The sequence below is a fragment of the Labrus bergylta genome, chromosome 6, assembly GCF_963930695.1.
Source record: "Labrus bergylta chromosome 6, fLabBer1.1, whole genome shotgun sequence".
Lineage (NCBI taxonomy): Eukaryota > Metazoa > Chordata > Actinopteri > Labriformes > Labridae > Labrus > Labrus bergylta.
Window position 1 is genome coordinate 9,583,414 of NC_089200.1, and position 25,089 is coordinate 9,608,502.

General features: G+C 40.7%; 2 protein-coding genes across 4 annotated transcripts in view; one reads left to right on the top strand and one right to left on the bottom strand.

The window, feature by feature from the left end:
- Positions 1 to 75: 75 nt before the first annotated feature.
- On the bottom strand, positions 76 to 9,841 carry si:ch211-198n5.11 (methylcrotonoyl-coenzyme A carboxylase 2). The gene is made up of 13 exons (XM_020637280.3): positions 9,695 to 9,841; positions 7,912 to 8,013; positions 7,590 to 7,754; positions 7,269 to 7,465; positions 6,861 to 7,039; positions 6,181 to 6,261; positions 5,547 to 5,725; positions 5,241 to 5,460; positions 4,421 to 4,512; positions 3,323 to 3,479; positions 2,957 to 3,079; positions 2,270 to 2,518; positions 76 to 2,133 (listed from the first exon to the last, which is right to left on the bottom strand). Exons 1-13 carry the CDS (start codon positions 9,712 to 9,714, stop codon positions 2,047 to 2,049), a joined length of 1,851 nt encoding a protein of 616 aa, XP_020492936.2. The 5' UTR covers positions 9,715 to 9,841; the 3' UTR covers positions 76 to 2,046.
- Positions 9,842 to 11,720: 1,879 nt separating this feature from the next.
- fnbp1l (formin binding protein 1-like) overlaps positions 11,721 to 25,089 on the top strand; it is a 48,830-nt gene continuing 35,461 nt past the window's right edge. For all 3 annotated transcript variants that reach the window (XM_065955669.1, XM_065955670.1, XM_065955671.1), the window contains exon 1: positions 11,721 to 11,856. In XM_065955669.1, coding sequence (XP_065811741.1) covers positions 11,833 to 11,856 — 24 coding nt within the window. In that variant the 5' untranslated portion in view covers positions 11,721 to 11,832. The remainder of the gene's footprint in view (positions 11,857 to 25,089) is intronic.

A 25,089-nucleotide genomic window follows, 5' to 3' on the forward strand; every position in this document is an offset into this window, starting at 1 on the left:
TAAGACACTTTTAAATTACATTTGTTCATATATGTATCTTTTGTCAAATGTCATCCTGTTACAAAAAAAACAACATTTAGTTTTTGGGAAATATTTTTAATTCAAAATTTTAAATTGCACCTCATCATTTCATCTATCATCAATAAAAAACAACACATGCTTTAGCAATTTAAAATGTATTTACACTATTTTAATAGTCTTTTATACAAATATGTAAAAATACATTACGGGGTTAAATTACAGGTGTAATTACAGGACATGATATGTGGCTAAAGGGACAATCAGTGCTAAACGTTGGGGCTCTGATCACATGATGATCTGTTTAAAAAAAAAAGCTAAATCTCTCTTGAACTTAAGGCAAGGCTTAAACGGACCCATGAGGCCAGCTGCATTTTTCACCAGACCACAGACTTATTTTATAAAGGACTTTAAATTACCCTCAGAAGAAATCTACAAACAAAACGAAAATACAAATTCTACCATTTTCCAAACACTTTCAGGGTTTTAATCATTTGTTTGTTTCATGTTTTGATTTCTCATCACATTGCAGACTAAGGTTTCTTTCTTGATACCAAAGGCTCTAAATGATACAATCTTAGTTTCTTTAATGATTAATAGTTTCAAAAAGTACCAAAGATTTAATCGAAAATATTATAATCTTCAGACTTGTTTTAACCCAAAGCTGCTAAAATAAAGAAAGAGCAGCTGTGGTCTGTTCAAATTCACAGGTGGGCTGAACAAGACGTGACTGAAATAGTTTTGGTGTTTAAGTTACACTACGTCTCTTACAGAGTACAGAGGAGGGGACACTGTCTGCATGCCACGGTATTTGTGCAATTTAGACAGCGTGCAGTAGTTAATCTGTAATTTTTGGTAATTAAAAACCCAAAATGAGCTAATTTTTGACGCTTGGACTTCCATTTTGTTGCTGTGGTATCAAAAGAGGTATCAAGGAAGTTTGATTTTACTTGTATCATATCATAGTTTAAAATTCTGGTGTCCTCACCCCCACTTTAGAGGCTTTCATTTAAACCAACCAAGAATGTGCAGATGCCTGGATACAGTGTTCACATTTAACAGAATCCTGGTTTTAATCCCAGTTTCTGAGTCTACAGAGTTTACATTCTCACACAGAAACCTGATACTCTCAGAACCTGATGAGAACCAGGGTAGGTATCTGCATGTTATCACACTCTTAAATTAAAAAAAAACCTTAGAAGAGCACAATCATTCAGAGCGTCTTACAAACGTTTCCTTCAATAACCAGTCTGTACAGGACGGAGCTTTGTGTGAATCCTCTTGGCACATGTTGGTGAGAGTCACTTATGAGCTGAGGCAACCAGCAGTTTGATCTAAAGGAGCAATATGTAACTCTGACACCTAGTGTTTAAAATGGGTACTGCAGTCTAAATTCAAAACATTGTAGAGAGCTGTCTCCCCCCGCCCCCTCCTCTCTAGAGTTGATGCTCACGCAAGTTGCCATGTGGTGGACACTGAAGCTTCAGTGTTTAGCCAGCTCTGCATCGGTCTGTAAACCTTTCTGCGTTCTAATCTCTCTCCATTTTTCAAAAGCATCTCCAATATTGATCCTAGTGTGAGCACGTTTCTGCTCGTGGAGTTTATTAGAACCATGCAGAGGCTTTTTATGTCGGGTACAATCACTTCTATCTGAACCAGTTCTCTTACCCACTTCCATCGCTGCAACACCTGTTGGTTTGACCTGATAACTGCTCTCATATCTGGCAAACCAAGGGGCGTCCAAAACGGCCGTCCAAAATGGCCGTGTGGGGGTGCCTTAAAACCGCCTTATACCTTCTCTGGTCCAAAACAAATCCAGACCATTCAGGACCAGAATCTAAAGTTAGAAGGAGGACATACTTGCTGCTGCATTGTTGTCAGAGAAGCCAGCACTTCAACATAGCATGTTTCCTTAATGTCTGATCATATAGTAAGGTCATTGTATGGTTTCATTCACTAGATATCTTACATATTGCTCCATTAAGAGATATACAGAGGTTTGTTTTGTCCAGAGGAGGTAATGATTCTCTATATACGCAGAACAGCCGACTGTAGTTTCTCTGTGGAGAGCTGATACTGCTTCTGTTGGATGATGTCCAGACAGTCTCTGAGAACCTGCACACAGAAACACAACATGTGAAATGTAGCTGGCAGCCTGTGTTGTTTAAAAAAAAGAAAGAGGAACTTGCTTTGAATGCATTATTCACAGATTTAATGTGTCAGGCTGTTGAACAAAATGTTATCATTTTACCATCCTGGTGTCCTGAGGCAGAATGACTCCATCGTCCCAGAGCCGGCCCGAGGAAAAGAAGGCTGAGCTCTCCTCTTTTAATTTCCTATTTAACTTGTCCTCCTGTTTCTTCTGCTCCTCCTCCTCCTCCTCCTGCTGCTGCTTCTCACTGTTTGAGGAGAGCAGAGAGTCGGAGTGACCAGGAGCCGCCATCGACACTCTGGCGTTTGGCCACAGGAACAGGAAATTAGGATCAAAGGCTCGTCCACACTAGATACAAAAATAAGTTAAAAAAGATCATTAACGTCTGTATCCTTTAATCCTGCGAGAACATCATGAAGGATTTATGAACCAAAAACTTCTATGACAGATACTTTTTTTTTAAGATTTATTTTTAGGCTTTTTTTGCCTTTAATGGAGAGACAGGACAGTGGAAAGAGCTGGAAACTAGGGAGAGAGAGAGTGGGGAATGACATGCGGGAAAGAAGCCACAGGCTGGATTCGAGCCCGCGCTGCCCGCTTGGAGGACCACAGCTTCCATACATGGAGCATGCATGCGCACCAACCACTGCGCCACCAGCGCCCCTATGACAGATACTCTTAAGTAAACATTTTATACATTTCAAATTCATTTCTGCATTGACATTTGACCTTTAATTTCCAGCTCCTAAAAAAAGTAACTTCAGAAATGTTTCCTGAGGCTCTCACCATGGCGTAGCTGTCGGCACCGTGGCAACCACCAATCACAACAGTGATTTTGGGGACTGAGGCACATGCCACTGCTGACATCATCGACCCCTGAGCCTTCAGACGGTTAGTGTTTGTTTCTGCCTACAACAGAGACACAGACGAAGAGATATGAAATAAAAACATTTATAAGTGCTGCTTTTCTTAATTCTCAGATCCTTCCTACTTTTCATCTCTTTGTCTACTACCTTTATTCTCTCTTTTATGTTCTGTATTGACTTGATTAAAAATCTGAGATAAAGCCTGCACCCTTTGGTGGTAAAAAAAGAAAGACTCTGAAACATGTGTTAATGCAAGCTGATGAGGGATTCTCTTGGGAGTTTTTACCTGTGCTAGAGAGAGCGTCAGAGCTGCTGCGGGTGCTGTGTTCTGGAGGAAGAGGAGCGGGACGTCTCTCTGGTCACACAACTGCACAAAGTGGCTTCCTTTCAGCGCGGCCTCGTTTGACAGCTCCCCATTGTTGGCTATGATTCCCACCAGGTGACTAAAAGGTGGAATTTAAACAGACAAACACTCAGACGTCTCACATGCTTGGTAAAATACAATGAAAGCTCGAGCTGTGCTGCTCAGACTAGTGTTGTAGTCAAGACAACACTAACCAAGACCACGACAGGCTCAAGACCAGAGTGCTCTGAGACAAGACCAAGACCATAAATATCACTGAAACATCATCATCTTGTGTGCAGGGGGCGTGTCACTCACTTAGACCTTAACACCAAGAAGGTTGCGGCAGTAACCGGGGGCTAAAAACTGAAGTATATATTGATTGAAGTTATATTTTGTTTTAGAAAGAGGCGTTTTCCTTCTAAGCACAGTGATGACGTGGAAAAATAGCCTCTCAGTGGTGGTCTTGATTTAAAATCCAGAGTCTGCCCAGTCTGAGACCGAGACAAGACCGAGTAAAAATGCTTTAGATTCCAAGACGAGACAGAGTCCTTCAAAAAGTGGTCTTGTGACCGGTCTTGAAACCAAGGTAGCTTTCCAGTTCTACAACACTCAGACAAACTCAATGTGTGCAGGAACAATGTTCCTCTGAGTGTCAGCAACACAAAAAATGCTGAGATTACTCTGAGTTATTATTTAAAATATCTATTCTTATCAGATCAGTGAGGTTGAGCATTAAAGGTACATTTCACGTATGAAGCTGTTGGTAACTGGTGGAAGCATCAGAGTTTTGTTTTGGACCTGTGTCGATGAGTACTGATCTGATTAAGAAGTCCTTGAGGGCAGGTTGTTAATCCTTGAGGCTGGCGGGGAATAATGGGAGTGATTCTCTCCGTCTTACCCTTTATCTCCTTTGAAAACATATCAATACATTAAAAACTTATATATTGCCCAGCTGTAATGAGTGTGTGTGTGTGTGTGTGTGTGTGTGTGTGTGTGTGTGTGTGTGTGTGTGTGTGTGTGTGTGTGTGTGCGTTTTACCCGTGTATCTTTCCAAAGCCGGTGATGAGTGTGGTCCCGTAGCGAGCTTTAAACTCCTGGAAGCGACTCCCGTCTGTCAGCCGACTGACTACCTGAGCACACAGACAAACAACCCACATTTTTTATAATTCTGGATTTAGCGAGAGAGTCACATGGCAGCTATGACCCTGAAGAACCTTTTCAACAGACCGTACATTTCTGCTTCATGGTTGGCCTTTGTTTCCCCTCTATTTCAGCCCTGCTCAGAACAGGCTGTTTCTGTGTCTGTACCTTTAAATGTAAATGAGCTGTGTCTGACCACGCCCCCTCTCTGGTAGGGCTCGGGTGTCTCGGGCTTTCTCGCTCCATGTCATATTGTTTACGGTGAGAAGGCAGACTCAGAGGGAAGAACAAACACCTAGCTGTGGGAGGGGCTACTGCCCTCTGTGATGTCATGAAGGGAAAATCTCCAAACGGCCTGTTTGAGCACACATTTTCTGAAAAGTGGAGCAGGCAAAAGACAGAGAGGATGGACTTTTCTCACTATTTAGGGGTTTATAGACAGACTAAGGACACAAATTAGTGTTAGAGAAACATGGTGAAGTGTACTTTGCATAATATGTGACCTTTAATATTAAAATGCTGAGCTGTTTTCAGGCGTTTTCAAGGTATCAAACTAAATAATTCAACTAAATAACAACCAAGCATGTAAAGAGTAATTAAAGTGTTTTCTATAAGTGTGCATAACCATGGCAACACATTGTTTAAGGTCAAATGGATTCTTCTCCATACTTTAGACTTGTTGTACAAGTCTAACTATTTGTCGTTTTGCACACTGTACCATTTTAACATCCAGACTGTAGTTGTAACTTCTTGGAGCGAGCCCCAGGAGCTCCTCTGAGCTGTACAGAGGCTCCTCCTCCTTTTTCCTCCTCTTAGTCGCCTCCTCATCCTCCTCCTCTTCATCAGGAAGTTGGAAGTTGAGCGTAGAGATGATGTTTCTGGTGCAATCGTACGCCTCCTTCTCTTCCCAGGCGAAATGGTCCACACAGCCGCTCACTCTGAAACCACGAGACGGACATGATTGATTAGTACGGTTATTTATTTAATATCAGAGTCTTTGATGCTCTTAATTAAATTGACGTACTCTGCATGAAGTCTGGCTCCTCCCAGGTCTTCTGGTGTGACTTCCTCTCCCGTGGCGGCCTTCACAAGGGGCGGCCCGCCCAGGAATATGGTCCCTATCCGGTGCACCATCACAGCCTCTTCTGCCATAGTTGGGATATAAGCTCCACCCGCCGTGCACGAGCCACACACCACTGATACCTTCAGATTTAGAAAGATATGTGTTTGTGTGTGAGAATAAAGAACAAGGGATCAAAGCAGACTTCACATTGGAAGTTTCTTTATCTCTCATATTCATTTGGTCCTCGTGCCATTGGGTAAAGTTATAGATGAAATATTTTTGATGCAGTTGTTGCCGAGGTTCTCCTAGGTACACTCTTTCTTTTAACTTTAAACACTGATTTAATGACACAAATGAAGGATGCCGCTCAAACTGAGAAATAGATATTACTTTTAACTTACCAAAATAAAATGCACGGGGAAAAAGTATTGCAAAGCAACTTTGGATAATATGTACAATCCATTGTTTTCCATGACCGCTCGGATATATTGCGAGGTCAGCTATGTCATCTGTTTCGTACTTATACCCACACATTTTTTATGTTTGTATCCTCCCCTGGTTAAAAAAAGGCCTCTACTGCTCTTGATTTCTTTACCTGCGGGATCTTCATGGCTGACATGATGGCTTCATTATAAAACGTCCGTCCACCCTGGTTCTTATCGGGAAAGATCTCTGACTGCACATTTTGTACAAACACATAAAAAGAGAGTTAGAGATTAAAACAACAGGCAGCCAAATTCAGCTTACATTCAAACCTCCTGAAAAGACGCCTCTACATCCCTGTGTCAACCCTTATACGGTTTCATTTAGAAATAGATCTCTGCGGCGGGCACTGTGCTGGTGTGAACAGGAAGGAAAATACATAAACTGAGGAACAGCAGCGTAGCCCAAAGGTTCCTTTGTTTGGACTGAAATCTTACAGACGCACAAAATGTAAAACATCATGACTGATACAGGGGAGTTAGTTTGGTTTCATTATCAGGTATTTTTGAACCAAATAGTTCTGGGGACTTTTTGAAGAGGAGCTATCCACCAGTGGGTTCCCTGAGAACTACACACCATGGGGACTTTTTTTTTTTTTTACTGTCTGCCATCGCACCACCATGGTGACACATAAACTTTAAGGTAAGATTTGAGATGCAGTTGCATTCTCTAAAGTCTCTGTTGAAGGTGACAGTGTGCCAGAGTAGCTTGGACGCTTCATGTAAACATACCAAAAGAATAAGCGTGAATGCAAAGAAAATATTTTAATGAGAGACGCGTTTGAATGTTAACCTGCAGAGGAAGAAAAGCTCCACCCGAGTCCACCAGGTAAACACAGGGCAGGCGATTCTGAATTGCGACTTCCTGTGCACGTAGCTGCTTCTTCACTGTGATTGGATACGCCGTGCCGCCCTTCACCGTGGCATCGTTGGCAATAAACACACACCACAGTCCGTTGATCCTGCCAATGCCTGAACAGAGACATAGAACGACACATACAGACAAAACACACGGGCAGAGGTCAGAGGCAAACATTTGTTTCTTACCTGGATTTTCATAAAGTGGAAAAACAAAGCCATAGGCTGGCTGAACTAAAGAGTAAGAGGAGTACATTGTGTGAACTTAGCTGCAGTCAAACTAATCACATGATACAGTCTATAGTTAGTACCAAAGATACAGATGCAGCTAGTGGTTTCTGACCAGTCAGGCAGCCGGCTGAAGGGATGTCTCCGTACGGCAGACCTAGACCAGCGAACGGTGACAGCTCCAGGAAGTCCTCGTCATCCAGCAGGAGCCTCAGGCGATCCCTGACCAGCAGCTTTTTGTTTCTCAGAGTGTGTCTGGCTACCGCATTATCCCCTCCACCTTTTCTAACCTTTTCACTCAACTCCACATACCTAACACAGGGAGGGAGAGACAAGGAACAGCAACATCTTACAAAGTACTACAGTTAATAATGAAGTCGTTTTGAGTTGATCAGAGACGGAAAAAAAAAGCCAGCCGATGAGAGCAGAGACATACTTCTTGTGGCAGGCGTTGCTGTTTCGGAGGTTTGCTTCATACACGTGTCGTTGGATGGGCTGGAGGGGCTGCTCCAGCACTGGGAAGGCACTGCGCAGAGATCTCCTCTTACGGGCTGCAGAGCTCATAAAGCGGACAGGACACTGCCAACGGGGATCAGACAGCCTGCAACACAACATGCAAACAGCAAGTGAATACACTAAACACAGATTGTAAGTAAGTGTCTAGATTTTCAGATCAAATGTAGTGGCAGATGTCCTGTTCACAGCATGATCAAAACAAAGAGGTGACCGTCGTGGAAAAGTTAAACTGATGTTGTCACCTGTAGTGTCTCTCCTCTGTCGTGTTTCTCATCGTCCATGATGATGACGGGGTAAAAGGAGGCACAAAGACGGGACACACTCTTCCTCCGCTGCACACACTCCTTTGAGGGTCACATTAGAAGATTACACAGACGTTCCCTTGATGGTAGTTTTAACAACTTGGAGCATGTTTACTAACTGTCTTCCGGCCAGTAAGGTAAATGAGCGCTGTCCCCTCACAGCTTTAAGATCATGGGTTGGAATCTGACACATTTGGACAAGAGGTGACTGTTCAGCTAAATTTAAAGAAACCACTTTTGGACAATCATCACTTTTAGAGAGAGCCAAAGAAAAGTGGAACTCAGTTCCAGCCCATATCAGAGTCTTCAGTGTTTTTTTTAAAACTGAACTTAAATCATGACTCAAGGCAAGCCAATCATGTGATCACCGGTTAAAACTAGGGCCCGACTGATGTGGGATTTTTGGGGCGAACATTAGGAACAAAAAAAAAAACTCGGGTACCAACATACAGTACAGCCAGATATCTTTCTTAGATCTTTCTTCGACCTTTAGAGATGGACAGATGTAGATATACACACACGTTTGATGTGTTGTTCCCTCAAATGCATAATAAACATATAATGCGCTTAAAGACTAAATTTGACTTAGAAATTAACAATTATCAGGACGCAGGTAGCCTAGTGGTTCTCCAAGCGGGCAGTCTGGGTTTAAATCCAACCTGTGGCTTCTTTTCCACATTCCCCACTCTCTCTCTCTCTCTCTCTCTCTCTCTCTCTCTAACTGATTTCAAACTTTATGGTTCTATCTCTAAATAAAGGCACAAAAAAAATTAAAAAAATAAACCGAAATTGAATAAACCTACTTATATCGGCATTTTTCTGACATTAAATTAGCCGATACAGATAGTCACATGATAGTCCACTTTGCACTTTAATAACTTGAATTTCCATTCTGGTATGAGCTCTTGACTGATTTTATTGTGTTGTTTTTATTTGGTTTTCTATTTTGCTGTGTTGTCTGATTTTTATTTTTATTTTTAATTCGTTGTGGTTTATGTTTTATGGTGATGTTGTCCTTGTGTTTCTTGTCTTCTGTGTGCTCCTGCCCCTTGTGGGAAAATAAAGAATCTCAATCTGAATCTGAATATCGGTCGATTAATTGGTAAGACTCCAAATTCAACCTTTAAATAATCCACCTCAAAGAAGAAGAGAGTGTGATGCAGTTTTGTTATATGTCGTTTCTTTTTGTGACATACTAATTGTAAAGTTGTGATGTTCTTAGTTGTTGTTTATCGACTTGTTTAGATTGCAATGTTTTTATTATAACAGCACTTCCTTCCCATCTGCTTTGCCCTTTCAAAATAAAACAATAAACTAAACTAATTAAAGATTAAAAGTATTACGTGTATGTCAACCTTGATGTGATTGAATGGACATCATTTTCAAAAGCAACATGAGCATAAACAAACAAACAACTTTAACTTGTGATATTCTCGTTTAACATAATATAACTATAAGCTGCAGGTTAAGCTTTATGTTACATGGTTCACTAATACGTGTTGTTCATATTTTTCTCGATTTCTACGCATAAATCTAAACAAATGACAGAGGATACTGTCAAACATTTGTCAAATACTGTATGGACATTTTCTAAAGAAAGACAAATCGTTCACAGCATGTAAATAAAATGTGTGCCAAAGGTCGTAAAGACATCTGAGTGCACTTCAAGTGATACATAAATGTCTGGATTTATGTAATATTATATTATTATGACGTCTCTTACCTCGCCATGTGTCTGTACATGGCTGTCTCTTCCCGGTTTATGACTAACTAATTAAACAAGTTATGTATTTGGCAAAATAATAAGCTTAAACAGCCCCCTTAAGGTAGTTTACACCTTTCTATACTAGCTCTACAGTAGCTACATTTTTCTTCGTCGGTTCTGTATCTGTTGGCGGTTTGAGAGCTGTCGTACATTACCGCCACCTACAGGAGAAGGAGGTGAAGTGCAGTGGAAATTCATTACATCCAAATAAAGTTTAAAAAATATATATATTTTCTGTACTTTATATGAGTATTTAAATTGTATGAACTATATTCAACAACCATTCAGAGAGGAAACACTTCACCTTTTTGTCTGGATAGCATTTATCTGACAACGGTGGTTCGGAGTTTCTGTACTTTATAAATTAAGATACACAATAAGCATCTTTGTAGATTGAACTACCTCCCAGTATCTACATTTTTGAGCTGAACTGATCAGCTTATTATGTGACTTGAACCGGCAACCCTCCGGTCCCTACAGACTGAGCTACTGTCTGTTAATTTTTCATAGTCCCAGAATAACCTGTTGTTTTAGAAATTATCTGCCGAGGTTAATAGCAGAGATCATCATTACTCGGCATAACAATTTCAACCCTTCATATAAAATACTGAAAAAATATATGTAAGTGTATCACAAGTTAAATCCCCTTAGGACATCTATCTATCTATCTATCTATCTATCTATCTATATATCTATCTATCCTCTAATCACTGAAGCTGTAGTAACAAACCCTGACCGCTAGATGGTAATGTTCATTTACTAATTAACGACTTTGGCTTCAGTGTAAAGCGCATTTACAGGTGAGAAGGGGGAATCAATGCACAGCAGGTAAATGTCTAGCTCTACAAGAAGAAATTAATTAAATTAAATTAATTAACCTTTCCGTGAGCAGACTCCCACATTGAATTCCTATAGGCCCCTAAATGTTTTTCTTTCTTTTTTTTAATCTATTGTTGTACATAATAGATTTAAAAATTATTATTGTTGATGTATATTGATTGTATATAATCACTACTGACCTTTTCAGATTTTACAGTAAGCTGTGTGAACAAGCTAAATGGTTTTAACAGGTAGACTACTAATTTGATTTTTATTATCTCTAGTTCTTGTGCGCATACTAACCTATTATTTAAAGATTACATTGATTTAAATAAGAATAAATAAAATATCTGATATCTGATATCTGAAGGCCATAACTCTGTACAACAGCTCACCTCATGCGAGCAGAGAACTGTCATCATGATAATATCTGTCTCACCTTACTGTAATCTGTTCTGCACATGTTAAATTGACAAATTATCCCTGCACTCATGTTCACTTCATTTGTCTGTCTACTCGCCGTTATATTGTATAGTTTCTGCTTATAATATGTCTACACTCATGCACTTTAACTTATGTCAGTACTGTCCATTTACAACTCTGTTTTTGGCATTTTTACATTTAATCTTTCATGTTTAATTTACAACCATTTACGACTCTGCTTTTGCACATTTACATTAAATCTTCCATATTTAATCTTCCTATTTAAGACTAGTAATGCTTAGTTAAATCCTGGTTGTATATATTCCCATTCTTAGTTTTGATATTTTTAGTGCTTTTTTACTCTGTAGTTAATATTATATTATGTTTAGATTTGCTGACATTGTGTTTTTTTACTCATACTGTGTGTTTGGATAACCTGCTGCTGTTTCCCACAATTTCCCAGTTTGGGATCAATAAAGTAATTCTATTCTATATATATATTACAATATCTGAAAAGCCTTGTTTTTAAACATCTTATTAGGCTACTTAAGTGTCCTTTGTTATTGTCATACATTTATATGAAGCATATTGAATCATTTTGTTCCCATTTTCTCTCTTTTTGTTTGGGATTCTAACCTCTAACTGAGTATTTCTGTGGTCCAGGGCCCCTGGTGTGACCGGCCCTGTAGAGAGGAGGAGGAGGAGGAGGAGGAGGAGCAGGGGGAGGAGGGGTGTGTTTGTCGGGCAGACACAGTCAGTCAGTGTGGACCGGGAGTCTCAGCGGCAGTTTGGGAGAATCCGAGCCGGGAAAACTGCGTCAAATACGGGGATAAGTCAACAGGGTGGAATCCGCAATGAGTTGGGGAACGGAGCTCTGGGTATGTCTGAACTCCTTAAACTGACTTTAACTGCGGTCTTTTCTTTTGTGTTGGAGGGGCACGGGTACGACGTTGACTTTGTTTGGGACACGGAGAGGGAGAAAGGTGCCGTGTTACCTTTTTTTTTTTTTTTTTTTTTTTTTTTTTAGCTTTGTGTTGTTGAATCGTTAGCATTAGCTTTCCCCCTCCTGGCTGTCCTGCTGTTAGCCGGCGAGTGCTAAAGCTAAAGCTAAAGCTAATCCACCTTAAGGGCTGTGACAGCGGCGGAACAATAGGGCAACATAGTCTGCAGACAAGCTGCGAGGAAACCACGGGACGGGGCGGGGGGTGGGTGTGTGGTGGGGGGTCAGCATACCCTCTCTGCCTGATTAACTGTACACTTAAAACATATATCTCCCACTTTAATTATGTTTTACATTTAAATAGCAAGTTATAAAGTAGTATGTTGATGTTTTTGTGTGTGTGTGTCACACCCTGTTCAATGAGAGGCTGGCAGGGATTCCCGGTAACAGGGTGGTGTATTCCGTGTTGGAGAGACCACCATCCTCTTGCTCCCTCTTCTCATAATCAACCATAATTAACAATGATTTTTATTTATTTTTTATCACTCACTAATTAGCCATTATAAGTCTCTTTGTTGCCAGTTTCCCCCAGCGTGTTTTCTTCACTGCCATGTGATTAGTTGGACTCTCAGCCCTTATAAAACACTTCAACATTTGCTGCAGCTTCCCTCGTTATAACTCAACAATAGCCCAATGTAAATCACAATATCTGCTGTAAGATGTACATACACATATACATATAAGGTCCTCATTAAATCATACAAACAGGAGCTCTTAGTGCTGCAACATCAGAGTGATGAATACTTAATTTGATAAGCTCCTTGTCTTAAACTACAGGCTTGTTAGATTGTTTTATTTTATTTGCTGACGTTGTGGTGGAGCATCAACCTTTGATTTTTGGGGTGTTGGCCAGGCCATGGCAAAGCTGCTGTAACCAGAGAGGCAACCAGCAGCATCCTGTGTGTGTGTGTGTGTGTGTGTGTGTGTGTGTGTGTGTGTGTGTGTGTGTGTGTGTGTGTGTGTGTGTGTGTGTGTGTGTGTGTGTGTGTGTGTGTGTGTGTGTGTGTGTGTGATGCTCCTCTAACTGACCTCAGTGGTTTATTACCTGCAGTTTAATATGTACCAATTTTTGCTCACTCGGCCCTCAAAAATGTAACTGAAGGTTTGTGCTCCTCTGTGATCGAAACAGATTTTGTACAAATGAGGATATGATTTGTCCAGATTTCAGTGTCTCCCCCCTCCATGTGTAATCAGTGGAGATTCAAGAGTCTGTTGGGGCCCTAGGCAAAAATAAATTGCGCCCTCCAACCAGCGTCCATCACCGTTATGTCCCCATGCGTACTCTTCTTCCTCTTTTTTTTTTCTCTCCTTTAGGCGGATAATTCCTCTTCCTTTTGCTTTGTTGACCCAGGCCCCTACTGGTCTGGGGCCCCAAGCAGTTGCCTGCCTTGCTTGTTGATAAGCAGCGCCTCTGTGTGTAATCCATATTTATACATTTTTATGGTGCTTGATTTAGTCCGCTGTGGTAGTTTTTGTTTCCACTTTGACCGTTGTAGAGACTGGCTAGTCAACCTTTTAGAATGAGACATTTCATTTACTTTTAAGTCTGTTTCTAAATCTATAAAATAGGTTTCAGTCATTTTTTTAAATCAGAAAAGTGAAAGATAACACTACTGCTACTAACATTTGATTCAGTTTTGTGAAAAAATGGTGGTCTTTTTCACTGTGTCTTATTATTATGTACTTTCCAGCTCATCTGGTTTCATTTTATTTAAACTGATGAAGCATGTATTGCAATTGAAACATTACAAAATCAAATTTTGATCCATTATATCCAAAGGAGAACCACATCTTCACACATTGTACAAGATGTGTGTTTGCATATGTAGCTCAGTGTGCAGAAAGCAAAATATAATCAGAATCAGAAAATGCTTTATTAATCCCAGAGGGAAATTTGGTATTGTTTTATTTAATACAAGAAGTCCTCTAAACATGGTGTATTTGTAAAATTATGTATACCCTGTAATTTCTCAAAAGCTCTGGGACATTAAAATATGGACAGTAATGAGATAAACAAAGCTGAATTAAATTTCAATTAATTCAAAATCAGTATTTTTAATACGTGCAAAAGTAAAGTAGTGAAACCAACATGAAGAGTCCATCTCAATAAATGAAAAGATTACATGAGTATTTGAAAAAAAAACAAAGCAAAATGGCTCATCAAGGATGTTTCATTCATTCATTCATTCATTCATGAATCATCTTCTTCCTCAGTGCCGGGTAGAGATGCTGTCTAAAGGCCGTCATAATCCCCCCAGAGTCCATCAGGAGCTTTACGCGTCGGCCGTCCGATTACACATGATTGGCTGTCTGATTTCAGATTATGGATTATCGTCCGTGTGATGTGATTTAAAAACAGATGATTGCCTGTTGTGTCTTACACATGACTGACTTTTTTAAATACCAGCCGTATAATATGCGTCATTGTCTGCCTAATTTCATTTTACAGACCGTGAACCTATACAGGGGGTTTAGCTGTACAACAGTACAGATTACAACTGTTGGATGAATCCCATTAATATGACGCCTAGGTTATTGTTAAAAAAAAAAAAAAAAGAGGCTTAAGCGTGTTGATAATGTAAATAGTTTCCCCATCAGGGTGTGATTATTTATTATCTTTATTAAGGTCTTATCCGCCTATTGTTTCCTTGAATAATCTCAGAGAGTAAGATAATGTTGGTACACTTGATTCTTTATGATACTTTATGGAAGTTTAACAGGGCAAGGTTGCAGCTTTTTTTAATAATATTTAAATATCTGTTCACTTGCTCTGACTACATAACACACTCTTGGTGTTTTTCGTGTCATTAGATATTAAAAAAACAACAACATTTAAATGTTTAATAAGTGGGAAAATATTGCAATATAATGCTGCATAATCCCTGTTATATATGTTTCATGTTGCATGTTTCTTGAGCATTTACAGTGCTGTAGTCTGTTACTGGTTTCAATTGTGAGAAAATATGGAAAAGTCCAATCACAGTTTCTGAATAAATGGTTTTTAATTTCTTGTTTTATTGTACAAAGAGCTCAAAAGTAAATAATTGCATGCAAGTAATTCAGGCAATCTTTACATTTAGGACACTTATACCAGCTAAAAATATTTTATTTGAAAATAATTGATCTGCTAATTATGAATGTGAAAATGGTTAAAATTGTTGCTGGTTGCCAGGCGCTGGATGGCCTATAGCGGTTAGGTCACGCCCCATGTGAGGAGGCGACAAGCAGGCGGAGCATATGATTTTAAATAAACTTGTGATTCTTAGATTTTTCTTGTTGGCAATGCAACATTCAGGAGACTGCAAACAAATGAATGCATCATTTTAACCAATAATTGTTGCATCTTTCTACTCCAATCAAAAGGTATAATTCATAAACAGCATGATCTAAATAGAAAGCGCCTCGCACATAAGGCGGTTTCAGAAAATGCAGTTTAGTTTGGGCGCCTTCGCTTTTACCCGGCGTTCTGGCTCCGGCTCAGCTCTTTGAGACATCACAAAGCAAGCGAGGAACATCCTATTACCGCTCTGGCTTCCAGCCCTCAGAGACACACACATAGAGTAGGAAGTGTTTGTCTGAATTGAAGCTCTGTGTGCGTTTTGTGTGTGTGCCGAGTGCCAGGATGCCGCCATGCTGTGCTGTGGTCTGCCTGGTGGAGGTGAGCCGGAGGCCAGCAGAGCGGAGCAGCCAAGTGTGAAAGTCCGGCTTCTCCACCGACCGGCCAAACTGAAAGACAAAGATAAGAGGATAATGGATGCAGAGGTGGAGGAAAGTGGGCAGACTCTGAACGGCTGGCTAGACTTTTGAGTTTACTTTGAGGTCTGTCAGCTGGTAAATAAATGGGGCACTTAAGAGTGATTGTGGAAAGTCGGCTTCAGAGCACTGAGCAGGGTTTTACCCTTCTGAAGTGTTTGCTTCTCCCTTGGTTGTTTGTATTTGAAAAAAGCTTATAACGTCTTCCCTCTGGTGTCCTAAGGGAGGTTTTGTTGGAGTACGCGGACACTGGGGGTATGTTTGTATCATTTGATACTGAAAAGCAAAGTGACAGCCAGACTCGGGTCTAAACGGCTCAACATTACCGCTCCTATTTTTGATATTTATAGACATCAGACTACAGTAGACAAAGGTCTGGAGGGATATCTGTTTACCATCTAGCTTCTTATCTTTTAGTCAAATGTAGAGTACATTTGCAGGAATTTTTATGGCAATGCAAAAGTAGACACAAACTTGTATATTGAAATATTGCTCATTGCAACCAAGCCTTTTAGATGTTATTTAACTGGCAGAACTCAAACTGGCAACAGTGGTAACAGATAAATAGTTCAAGTAATTGATCAAATAAAAAATGTCATACAAAAACCCTACCTCCACCATCGGACCGTATCGTCCCTCAACCACCGCCCGATGCCCAGCCTCCATCATCGGACAGTGTCGTCCAAACCAACAACCGACGCCCAGCCACTAACATATGTGTATTGTGTGTTTTTATCCGGCTTTCCATTCCCCAAATTTGTTGACTATACCTCCTATTTTTTTTGGATGAGCTCCCAGGCGAGTTGAGCCGATCCTTAAAGGTGTAGAGCAGTGTAGTCGGTCCAATTGTATGATCATGTTGGAGATGATTAAATCTATAAAGTTGATCCTTCTGTGATGCAACCTGCAGATTGGTCCGGATTGACATGAAGCATGGAAATGGTAAACATTGTTGTTTTTAAACCAGTTATTGAGAGATAGAGACTTGATGAAAATAACAATGTGATGGTTTCTGATTCTATGTATCCAGAGTCAGATTTAGTAAATCTACACAAGGAACTCGACTCTATAGTTTATACGACTCTCTTTGTACTGACACAAATATGTACTATGGCTATAGTGCAGTGAAAAAGAGTGCAAAGGACAATAAAATAAATAATACATAGCGATGTAGGCAGATTGCTTATACATGCATAAGGTAGAGGTTGCAAAAAATAGATGCAGTATGTTCTTAAAACAGTAAATATAGTGTGGACAGTTGCATAGGGAGAGTCTCAGTCTTCTGTTGTGTCATTGGGTTTTGAAGCTCTCACTGTGGAGGCTCTGCTCTGGTAGGAGGGTTCCTGTTGTTCAGCAGGGCAGTAGTCTGTGTCTTAGCAGATCACAGCGGGTTTGGATGAAGTCATGTTGAAGCTGAGGGCACTGGCCTGGACAATACAGGCTGTTACATCCAGTCCAGCCAAGCTTTTCAACACATTGTGTGTACGTGGAGGGGGGGTGTTTATGTTGGTGCGAGAGAGAGAGAACATGTTGCCATGGATGAGTGACAATGATAGCAGAAGCCCTCGTTATTTAGTTTTTGTCCTGAGCGCGAAGGAGCATGTCTTGCTTAATTAATAAAATTGTGCTAACACACTCCTTCTGGAGACAGGCGGAAGATGAAGATGGAGAGAGAGGAGGGAGGTGTGAGAGAAGAATGGAGGAGAAAAAAAACCCATTAGAGGAAAGAAGGGAGAGCAGGTTTAATAACAGGAGAGAAGGGAGGGGGGGGTGGGTATTTTAATATGAAGGCAGATGGACGTAGAGACAACTGGAGTTTATAGATATAATGGATTAGATAAAACTTTAATGATCCCAGTGGAGGCATTGGCTGCTGCAACAGGGAGCAGTAACAGGATACATCAGAATGAAAGCCTGTCAGTCAGAGGAGAATATGTTTACACTGCTTAAACAGACCAAACATTAAAACATGGGCAAGTTTAGAGTAAAATGAAGACAAAGCAGGGCAGCAATAAGGCATGTCTACCTGTCATTCACAAGCTTGCTTCCACATCTGTCATTCTTGTTGAGGCTAGGAAGGAAGAGATGCAAATCCCCCCTTCGTCCAGATATCACTTCTTGCGCCGGAAAACCCATATGACACCAGTCAAAATGTCCAAATTGAAGCTTCAGAAACAGTTTTTATATACAGTACAATAAATGCAATGTGTGCAAATGTGTGTAGATATCAATGTGTTAACAATTCTGAATATCCCCCTCCCGCTGTCTCCGTCTACTCTACCTGGACAGCACCAAAGGAAGGCTGGATTTATTAATGAAACCCTCACTGAAAGATACCCTATATATAAATCTAACACATGATTTACACACATTTATCTACATCAGTCATCAAAGGATGAAAGTTAAAACCAGGAAACACCACCACTTTAAGTGTACTAACCAGTTAAAGCATTGTTTTAGCCTTTTCACACAGACGCACAACTCCTGAAAAAATGTCCTGAAATCCAGAGCTTCATGTGTGAACTATAATGGCAGAAGTTATCTGGACTTCATCAGGGATTTTTCTTGCCAGCCCTCTAGGAACATTTTCCACAAGAAGTCATACTGAGCTGATGTGTGAACTCTCAGCAGGTGACATTCTGGGAAATGCCCCGTGAGCGAGCGTGCTGGAGTGAAGACGTTCATATCCTGGGACTGCTCGGCGACCAGTTTGATGTTTTTGCAGTAAATGAAGCCGCTTCACAATCTTTTCTTTTTGTCAGTATGTTCTTCTCAACTGTTTCATTTACACAGTGAAGAAGTCCCAATTACACATAGCATTGATAAACAGGCAAAACCAGCCTCGTCAACATCTAGGGCTGGTTTAGCTCAGAGGAGGCGACCCATGTACAGAGGATACAGTTGCACTGGTTCAACTCCTGATCGGTACATGAAATCCTCAACTCTCGCTCCCCACGTTTTCTGTCTCTCTCTTCAGCTCCCCTATCAAATAACAGCCAAACATATCCAAAACATTTTTTTAGAATCAATATAGTGTGGGACACATGACGCTGTGACTTCCATGGCATTCTTTTCACAACATGTCCTGCCTCTTGAGACCCCCCTTCATTTCCACAAGGTAAAGTCTCCCGCTGTGAGGGACAAGGTCTTATCTATCCTGACAAGTGTCCACATGTTCAGGATGCATTGTGTGAAAGGGCGTTTGTGAAAATGGATCCAATTGGGCTGATTTTTGGCTACAGACTTAATGACGAAATGTACTTTATGGGCTCAAAAGGAATATTCATGATGTATTTGTTATTAGACAAAAAATGCTTTGGTTTCAAAGCACTCCCTTAGTCCAGGCCCTTCAAACTCTGTCCAGTACCTCAAGTTTTTGACACTTCATCTGTTTCTCTAGTTAAAAAAGTTAACCTTATTTTTCTACCTCAAATCTTGTTCGTCCTTTGTAGCACCATGGTCCTAGAGGAACAAAATGTCATTTCAATGTGTACTTTCACATTTCAATGAAGAAAACTTGACCTGATTTGATCTGAAAAGTATCGGTGCGGTGTAAACTCTCAAGAATTTAGACAGAATCTGATGAACGGTTTTTGGCAAAATCATCTGTGACACTTGTAGAAACAAAGAAAAGCTGTGACCAATCTAGCAATAAATTACTCAAACATACTGAATGACCAACTCATAGTCGTCTGAACCTAATTTTATCATGGGAAACGAACAAACACAGAGCTGCTTTCCTTTTTCCTCGATCCCCAAGGCTTCTCTCCTCTCCCTCCCTCTCGTCCTTCCTCTCATTGCCTCACTCCCTCGCCTCCCTCTGGATGTGACCACAGCTGTATCCAACCCGCCAGCTGTTTGGCAGTTGAGCTCTCCATGGACTCAGTTAACATCCCACCTGTACTCCTTACTGACCTCGGATAAACCCAGTTTCCTGTCGGACTAAATGGGCCAACATGGGTTATATGGCCTGACTTTGTGACATAGTTGTACAGGAAACAAAACAGGTGTATTTACCTTTAGGATTACTATATGGCCTGCAGGCTAACTTGCCAATTTGTGTCATGAAAACCTCCCAGCATTTATTATAATTTATTTCCAGGAAGTACAAATCTGAATCACCAGAGACACAAACAGTTCCAGACGTCTCAGAGTCATGACTTGTTTAGATGCAGAGCTTCGGTCGGAGCTGCTGCAGCTGTGTTCACTGTCTGCTGTCGTCCAGGAGTCAGCCTGTCTGTCAACAGTTTATTAGTCAGTTTCTTTATTAGCCAGCGGATAAAAATGCAGGCTTCAGGACATGTGGAAAATTGGAAGATGTGGGGAATTTTTCTGTTGACTTTTCCCCAGATCGCAAACCCAGTCATTACACTAAGCCTGTGCTGGATTTCTGGCTGCTGTCAATCCGAGGCCTGCTTGTGTAACATGCCGACAGACAGTACTGTAGACTTCACAGTGAGAGCATTCCTGTTTGTTTGCCCTGTTTATTAACGTTGACACTCAGTAAAGATTTGTTAAATATTGTGCAAAAGAAAAGAGTCACAACAAATTGACTTATACCATACAGTTGATATACTGTAGATATGTTTTGAGGGGGTTTTTTTTATGCTGAAGTTGTCAAGAAAAAGTTTGAAATGTAGATACATTTCAATACCATCTGTTTTAAAACCATGCGCTCTCTGTTATTTTCATGATTGATGCTAAAAGCTGCTACAAGTGAAAGAGAGAGTGCTGTCTAGATTGCTCCAAATGTCTTGGCATGGTTTTAGATTTGAGGGTGGCAAAGCAGTCACAGAGATTGTTAGAAGCCAAACAACCACATCGACTGAGAAGCGATCTACAGTCATATTATGCAACACTTATTTCTCTGCTAATGTCTACAGCCCGTCCTTCGTGGAGTATGTGTATGTGTATTCATCTTCGACCATGTCTGCAGGCCGTGGTTAAATGGCTACATTGGAGAGGGTACTTTGTAACATGCCAATTAAGATAGGATAGGGTTTCAAACTTAGTAAGCTAACTTTTAAAGATCGACAAGGAAAGAGAATTTTTTTTTTACGTTAGATTTATTTCTAATTTTTTTGTATGAGCAGAAAAACTTGGGTTCGATGACTTTCTGCACCCCGGTATAGCTGCTAAACAGAAAACAACACAGCCCAATGTTATGTCACAATCGCAGGCTGGTGAGTGAACTAGTGCCATAAAGCTGTGAGCATTTCACACCAGACAATTGGGCCAGCTGTCAAAGTTGCAGAAGTGGACCAACGCTTTTTGTGTCTTTTATAAATTCAGTAATTTGGGGTTTTTTGGGGACAGCTACTCGGCCTATATGAAACTTTGTTGGGCATTTTTTCACTTCCTATAGACCAAGCTTATTAATCTGCAGCGCCCCTGCATGACTTTGCAAAGATTACATCCCTTAGTAGGCTAATTTCTGTTGACTAAAAACATCAGTGAGACTAATGCATCCATCATGGCTGCTGAACCTGTGACAACTCTTCTAGCCTGTGACGCACACTCAAGATGTCCATCAGCTGATGTCCTTATGGTTTCTGTGTACTGAACACATCAGCTGTCTGCAAAACCCGCTCACCTCTGCTGCACTGATGCTATCTGTAGCTGCTCCTGACAATGGTTATTTATATAATGCCAGAGTTTGCTTTCACTCCCACTCCGATCCCTGAAATTACTTTCGGAAGGCTTCTCTAGTTTGCCTATTGCCCGGGAGAGACCTCTTTATAGATGATAGACATTTTGAGCAGCCAGTAGCACATTTTCTATACGGTAGTTGAGAAGTGTAAACTCAAATGGATTACACATGAAGACGCCAGGGTAACATAGAGAGACTTATTTAAGACAAAGCTCCCATTGTGCAGCCCTGTGTCCTCTGTTTGTTGGATCAGTTCCATGTTAAGTGATCTGTTTCTCTGTTTCTACATCACCATCGCTTCCCTTAGCTACCAATGTTACAGTGTGGAGACTAAATCAGGCATGAATGAATCAGGCGCTTTTTTGTTCCCTGTTTGTGTGTGTGTGTTCATGTGAGGAAGAATCAGTGTGTTAATGTTTTCAGAGTGACGATAAACCATGACCTCTTCTCATCCCATTATACAGTTGATTATTACGCCCCTTCCCTTCTCTCCATCCTTACACCGACCTCTCTTCTTCCTCGTCATCCACCCTGAACAGCTCCTGCCTGTTTTCTGTCAGGATAACAAGTCTCCAGCTTGGACACTTTTATACAAGAGTTTCTCACAGACTGAGATAAAATGCTGCTTGATTTAAAAGTGTTTTAATGTCAGAGAGCCTTTAAGAGGCTTTAGTGATGCAGAGATGCTGTTTGAAAAAGTTCTAACAGGGCCCATACGGGATGTTTTAGTTTTTTTAACAGGATAAATTCAGGGCTTTCACATTAGCAGGAAACTCCTGAAAAACTCCCGATATTTGCCTGAGGAGCTGTATGTGTAAACGCATACAGCCGGATTTTACTTGAGCTTCATCCGGAGTTTCTCCTTCCAGACCCCTAGTTTTTTTCCGCAGAAAGTCTGAGTGAGCTGATGTGAGGAAGCAGCAGGATGTTCTGCGGAGAATTCACCTCGAGCCAATGAGAGAGGGGATGATGTTATGTACTCTGACTGCTGCATGAAACAGTGAGCGTATGCAGTTGACCGCTACGGCTGCATTATGTTTTCTGTTCGTCAGTATGTTGTTCTCTGCTCTTTTGTTGATAGTGAGATTCCATTGAACTACACATAGCTGATATAAAGACAAATATTCTCATTATAGTGTCATGTAGCTGTATGTATATCGATGTAAGTTATACTAGGATACATTAGCTCATCGGTAATATTCACAGGTCTGTTTTGCCCGTGTGTCTTGACTATTCAAAACCAGAGTTTTGTTTTCATTGGGAGTGGGGAGGAAAAGAAGCAAAGAGAATCACTCCCATGATTCCCCACCAACCTCGACGTCAGCTGTTGTTATTTTTTTCCATTTAGAGCACTCTGGCATACTGTGCATTTTTCAAATTTTCAATAATATGAGAGTCCTTATCACAATTTCTAAGCATCTTAAATGGCTTCTAAATGTTTTGTTGTTTGACCAAATAGACTAAAATGTGAAATATGTTCAATTTATGGTATGTTATCAAAGATAGAAGCATCAAATCCAGTGTTTTGGAAGCTAAAAACAGCTAATGGGTTGGTATTATGCGTGTGATAAATGAAGCTCTTATCAAAGTTGTTGTTGTTGGATGTCTATTCACAAAGCAACAGTCGACTAAGGCCTTAAGCACCATCTCAGTTTTAGTTGACTAGTTTCCTTAAGTCTCCGTTGAGTCCAGCAGGAACATTAACCCCACGTTGGGTTGTGTCCTCAACGTTTGTTATTCGTCTTTTAACCGCCGACTTCCAGGAACAATCTCAAGGGTTCTCGTAGGTCACCTCCCCCCTGCTGATTTAAGCAGTTGATGTTGTGTACAAGTTACACAAAAGCAGTTTTACCCTGCTGCCTTATCAACCAGCAGAATCTATTTGTGGTGCATTTCTTTTCTGCTGTCGTCGGTTGATAAGCGGATGTATGGGAAACACTGATTTGACCAAAATGGACGCACCATAAATATCATGTGAAAAAATGTGCATATACATGGGACAAGCGTAATTAGGACAGCCCCACCCCCGCTTCTCTCCCTCGGCTCCCCTCTTTCCTCCCTCTTCGTCTCCCACCCTTTCTCACCCGCAGCCTGTTTGCATTCAGGGGAAACAATGTTAATTCTAGCAACAGAGGAGTTTTCCCAGGCTGTTTATTTGTCCAGTGTAGTTTCAGAGCCCCATAAAACTGCTCTGTGTTGCTCATTTGCACACACACACACACACACACACTAGCTGCTCTACATGGAGGGTTCCTGGTTACCTAGGTAACATGTGCATGGAGTACTCGACGTCCCCCCTGGTTACTGTGGATACCCCAGACCTTAATATTTCAGGTAGTCAGAGTGCTGAATAAAGGATGTCAACACACTGAGCAGCACACTGATTGAATCTGAGCTAGCTTCGTTTTCATGCTAATCAGAAGCAAGCAAACTATTAAAATATTTTTTATTGAATAAAAGAAGTAGAAGTGTAAAAGATTCACTCTACAGCCAATGATATGGAACCCAAAGAGGGAAATTCTTCCAAATACACACGACAATAGTCTCAAACAGGACTCAGTTTTCTACAGTCATTAATGAACTTGTTTGACCTCACTTTGTGACCCGCTATTGTCTCCCGCAGCAGTATTAAACAAACACTGGCTTTGTGTTTTTCTAGGCTAGTCAGGCCATTGTTCATTTAAACCCTCTTAATGTTTATAAGTTGTTACTCATAAGTGTGTCACAGAGGCACTAACACATTAAGGGGCTCATGCTTACTAATGGAAATGTGCAGTGGAAGCAGCAGCAGGGCCTAGGTGGACACAGGGCCTAAAATCTTTGATTTAAGGTCACTATTAATATTATGGATGCAACAGTGATTTGGTCAAACATATTCCATATATATATATTCCACGGATATTGTAGCATGCACCAATGTCAGTTGTGGATATTTATCTAGTGTTTTGCAGCGATTTTTGGCAAGAGAAGAGTTTTGCATTGGGCAGAAAGTTGTTCAAAAAACAGGTTTCATCCAGCTCTAGACCATCCCAGCCCAAACATAGTATAGTAGTGTAGTGGTGTAGCTGATGACAGCAGCAGTCGTGATTGTAGCACACCCAAGCTGAAGCCTCCTATCATATATTAGTCACATGGGGTGCAGTTAAAGGTTAATCCATATGATACGTATTCACAGGAAAGTGAACACTGAACAGTGTGTGGTGTTGTACATTTGTACATGCACACAACCGGGCAGAGGTTATTTGTCAGTATGTCACATGGCGGCTGCAATCATGCAGGAAGCAAAAAGGGCATTCTCTAAATCTACATGCTTATTTATACCGTGGTTAAGACTTATTTGGGGAGATGTTTTCCACTCTATGCATGCACTTTATGAGCCAGTGCGAGCTATTTCAGGAAAAGTTCTGCTTCATACAAGAAGACATTGTACAGATTATTCCACTGACTCCAACAGAGATATGTACAACCCCATTTCTGAAAAAAGCCGAAACAGTGTGTAGAAATTCAAATTAATAAAATTTTAAGACCCCTTTGTTTGATTGAAAACAGCACAAATTTCACATCACATTTTGAACCAGAGACGGTATTATTTTTGGACAATGGTGTGCTCATTTTGAATTTGATGCCAGCAACAGCTTTCAAAAAGTTGGTGACAAGCTATATTATTAAAGAGAACTTCTTGGCCTACCTGTGTGACTTAAGGCAGTG

What these genes read in the sequence shown, in the direction of transcription:
- si:ch211-198n5.11 (XM_020637280.3), bottom strand. Translation starts at nt 9,714, where the DNA reads ATGTACAGACACATGGCGAG. An exon ending in ACAGTCTGGATGTTAAAATG is followed by an intron (nt 4,513 to 5,240) that starts GTACAGTGTGCA and finishes CTGTGTGCTCAG; the next exon opens with GTAGTCAGTCGGCTGACAGA. An exon ending in TGACGCTCTCTCTAGCACAG is followed by an intron (nt 3,080 to 3,322) that starts GTAAAAACTCCC and finishes TCTCTGTTGTAG; the next exon opens with GCAGAAACAAACACTAACCG.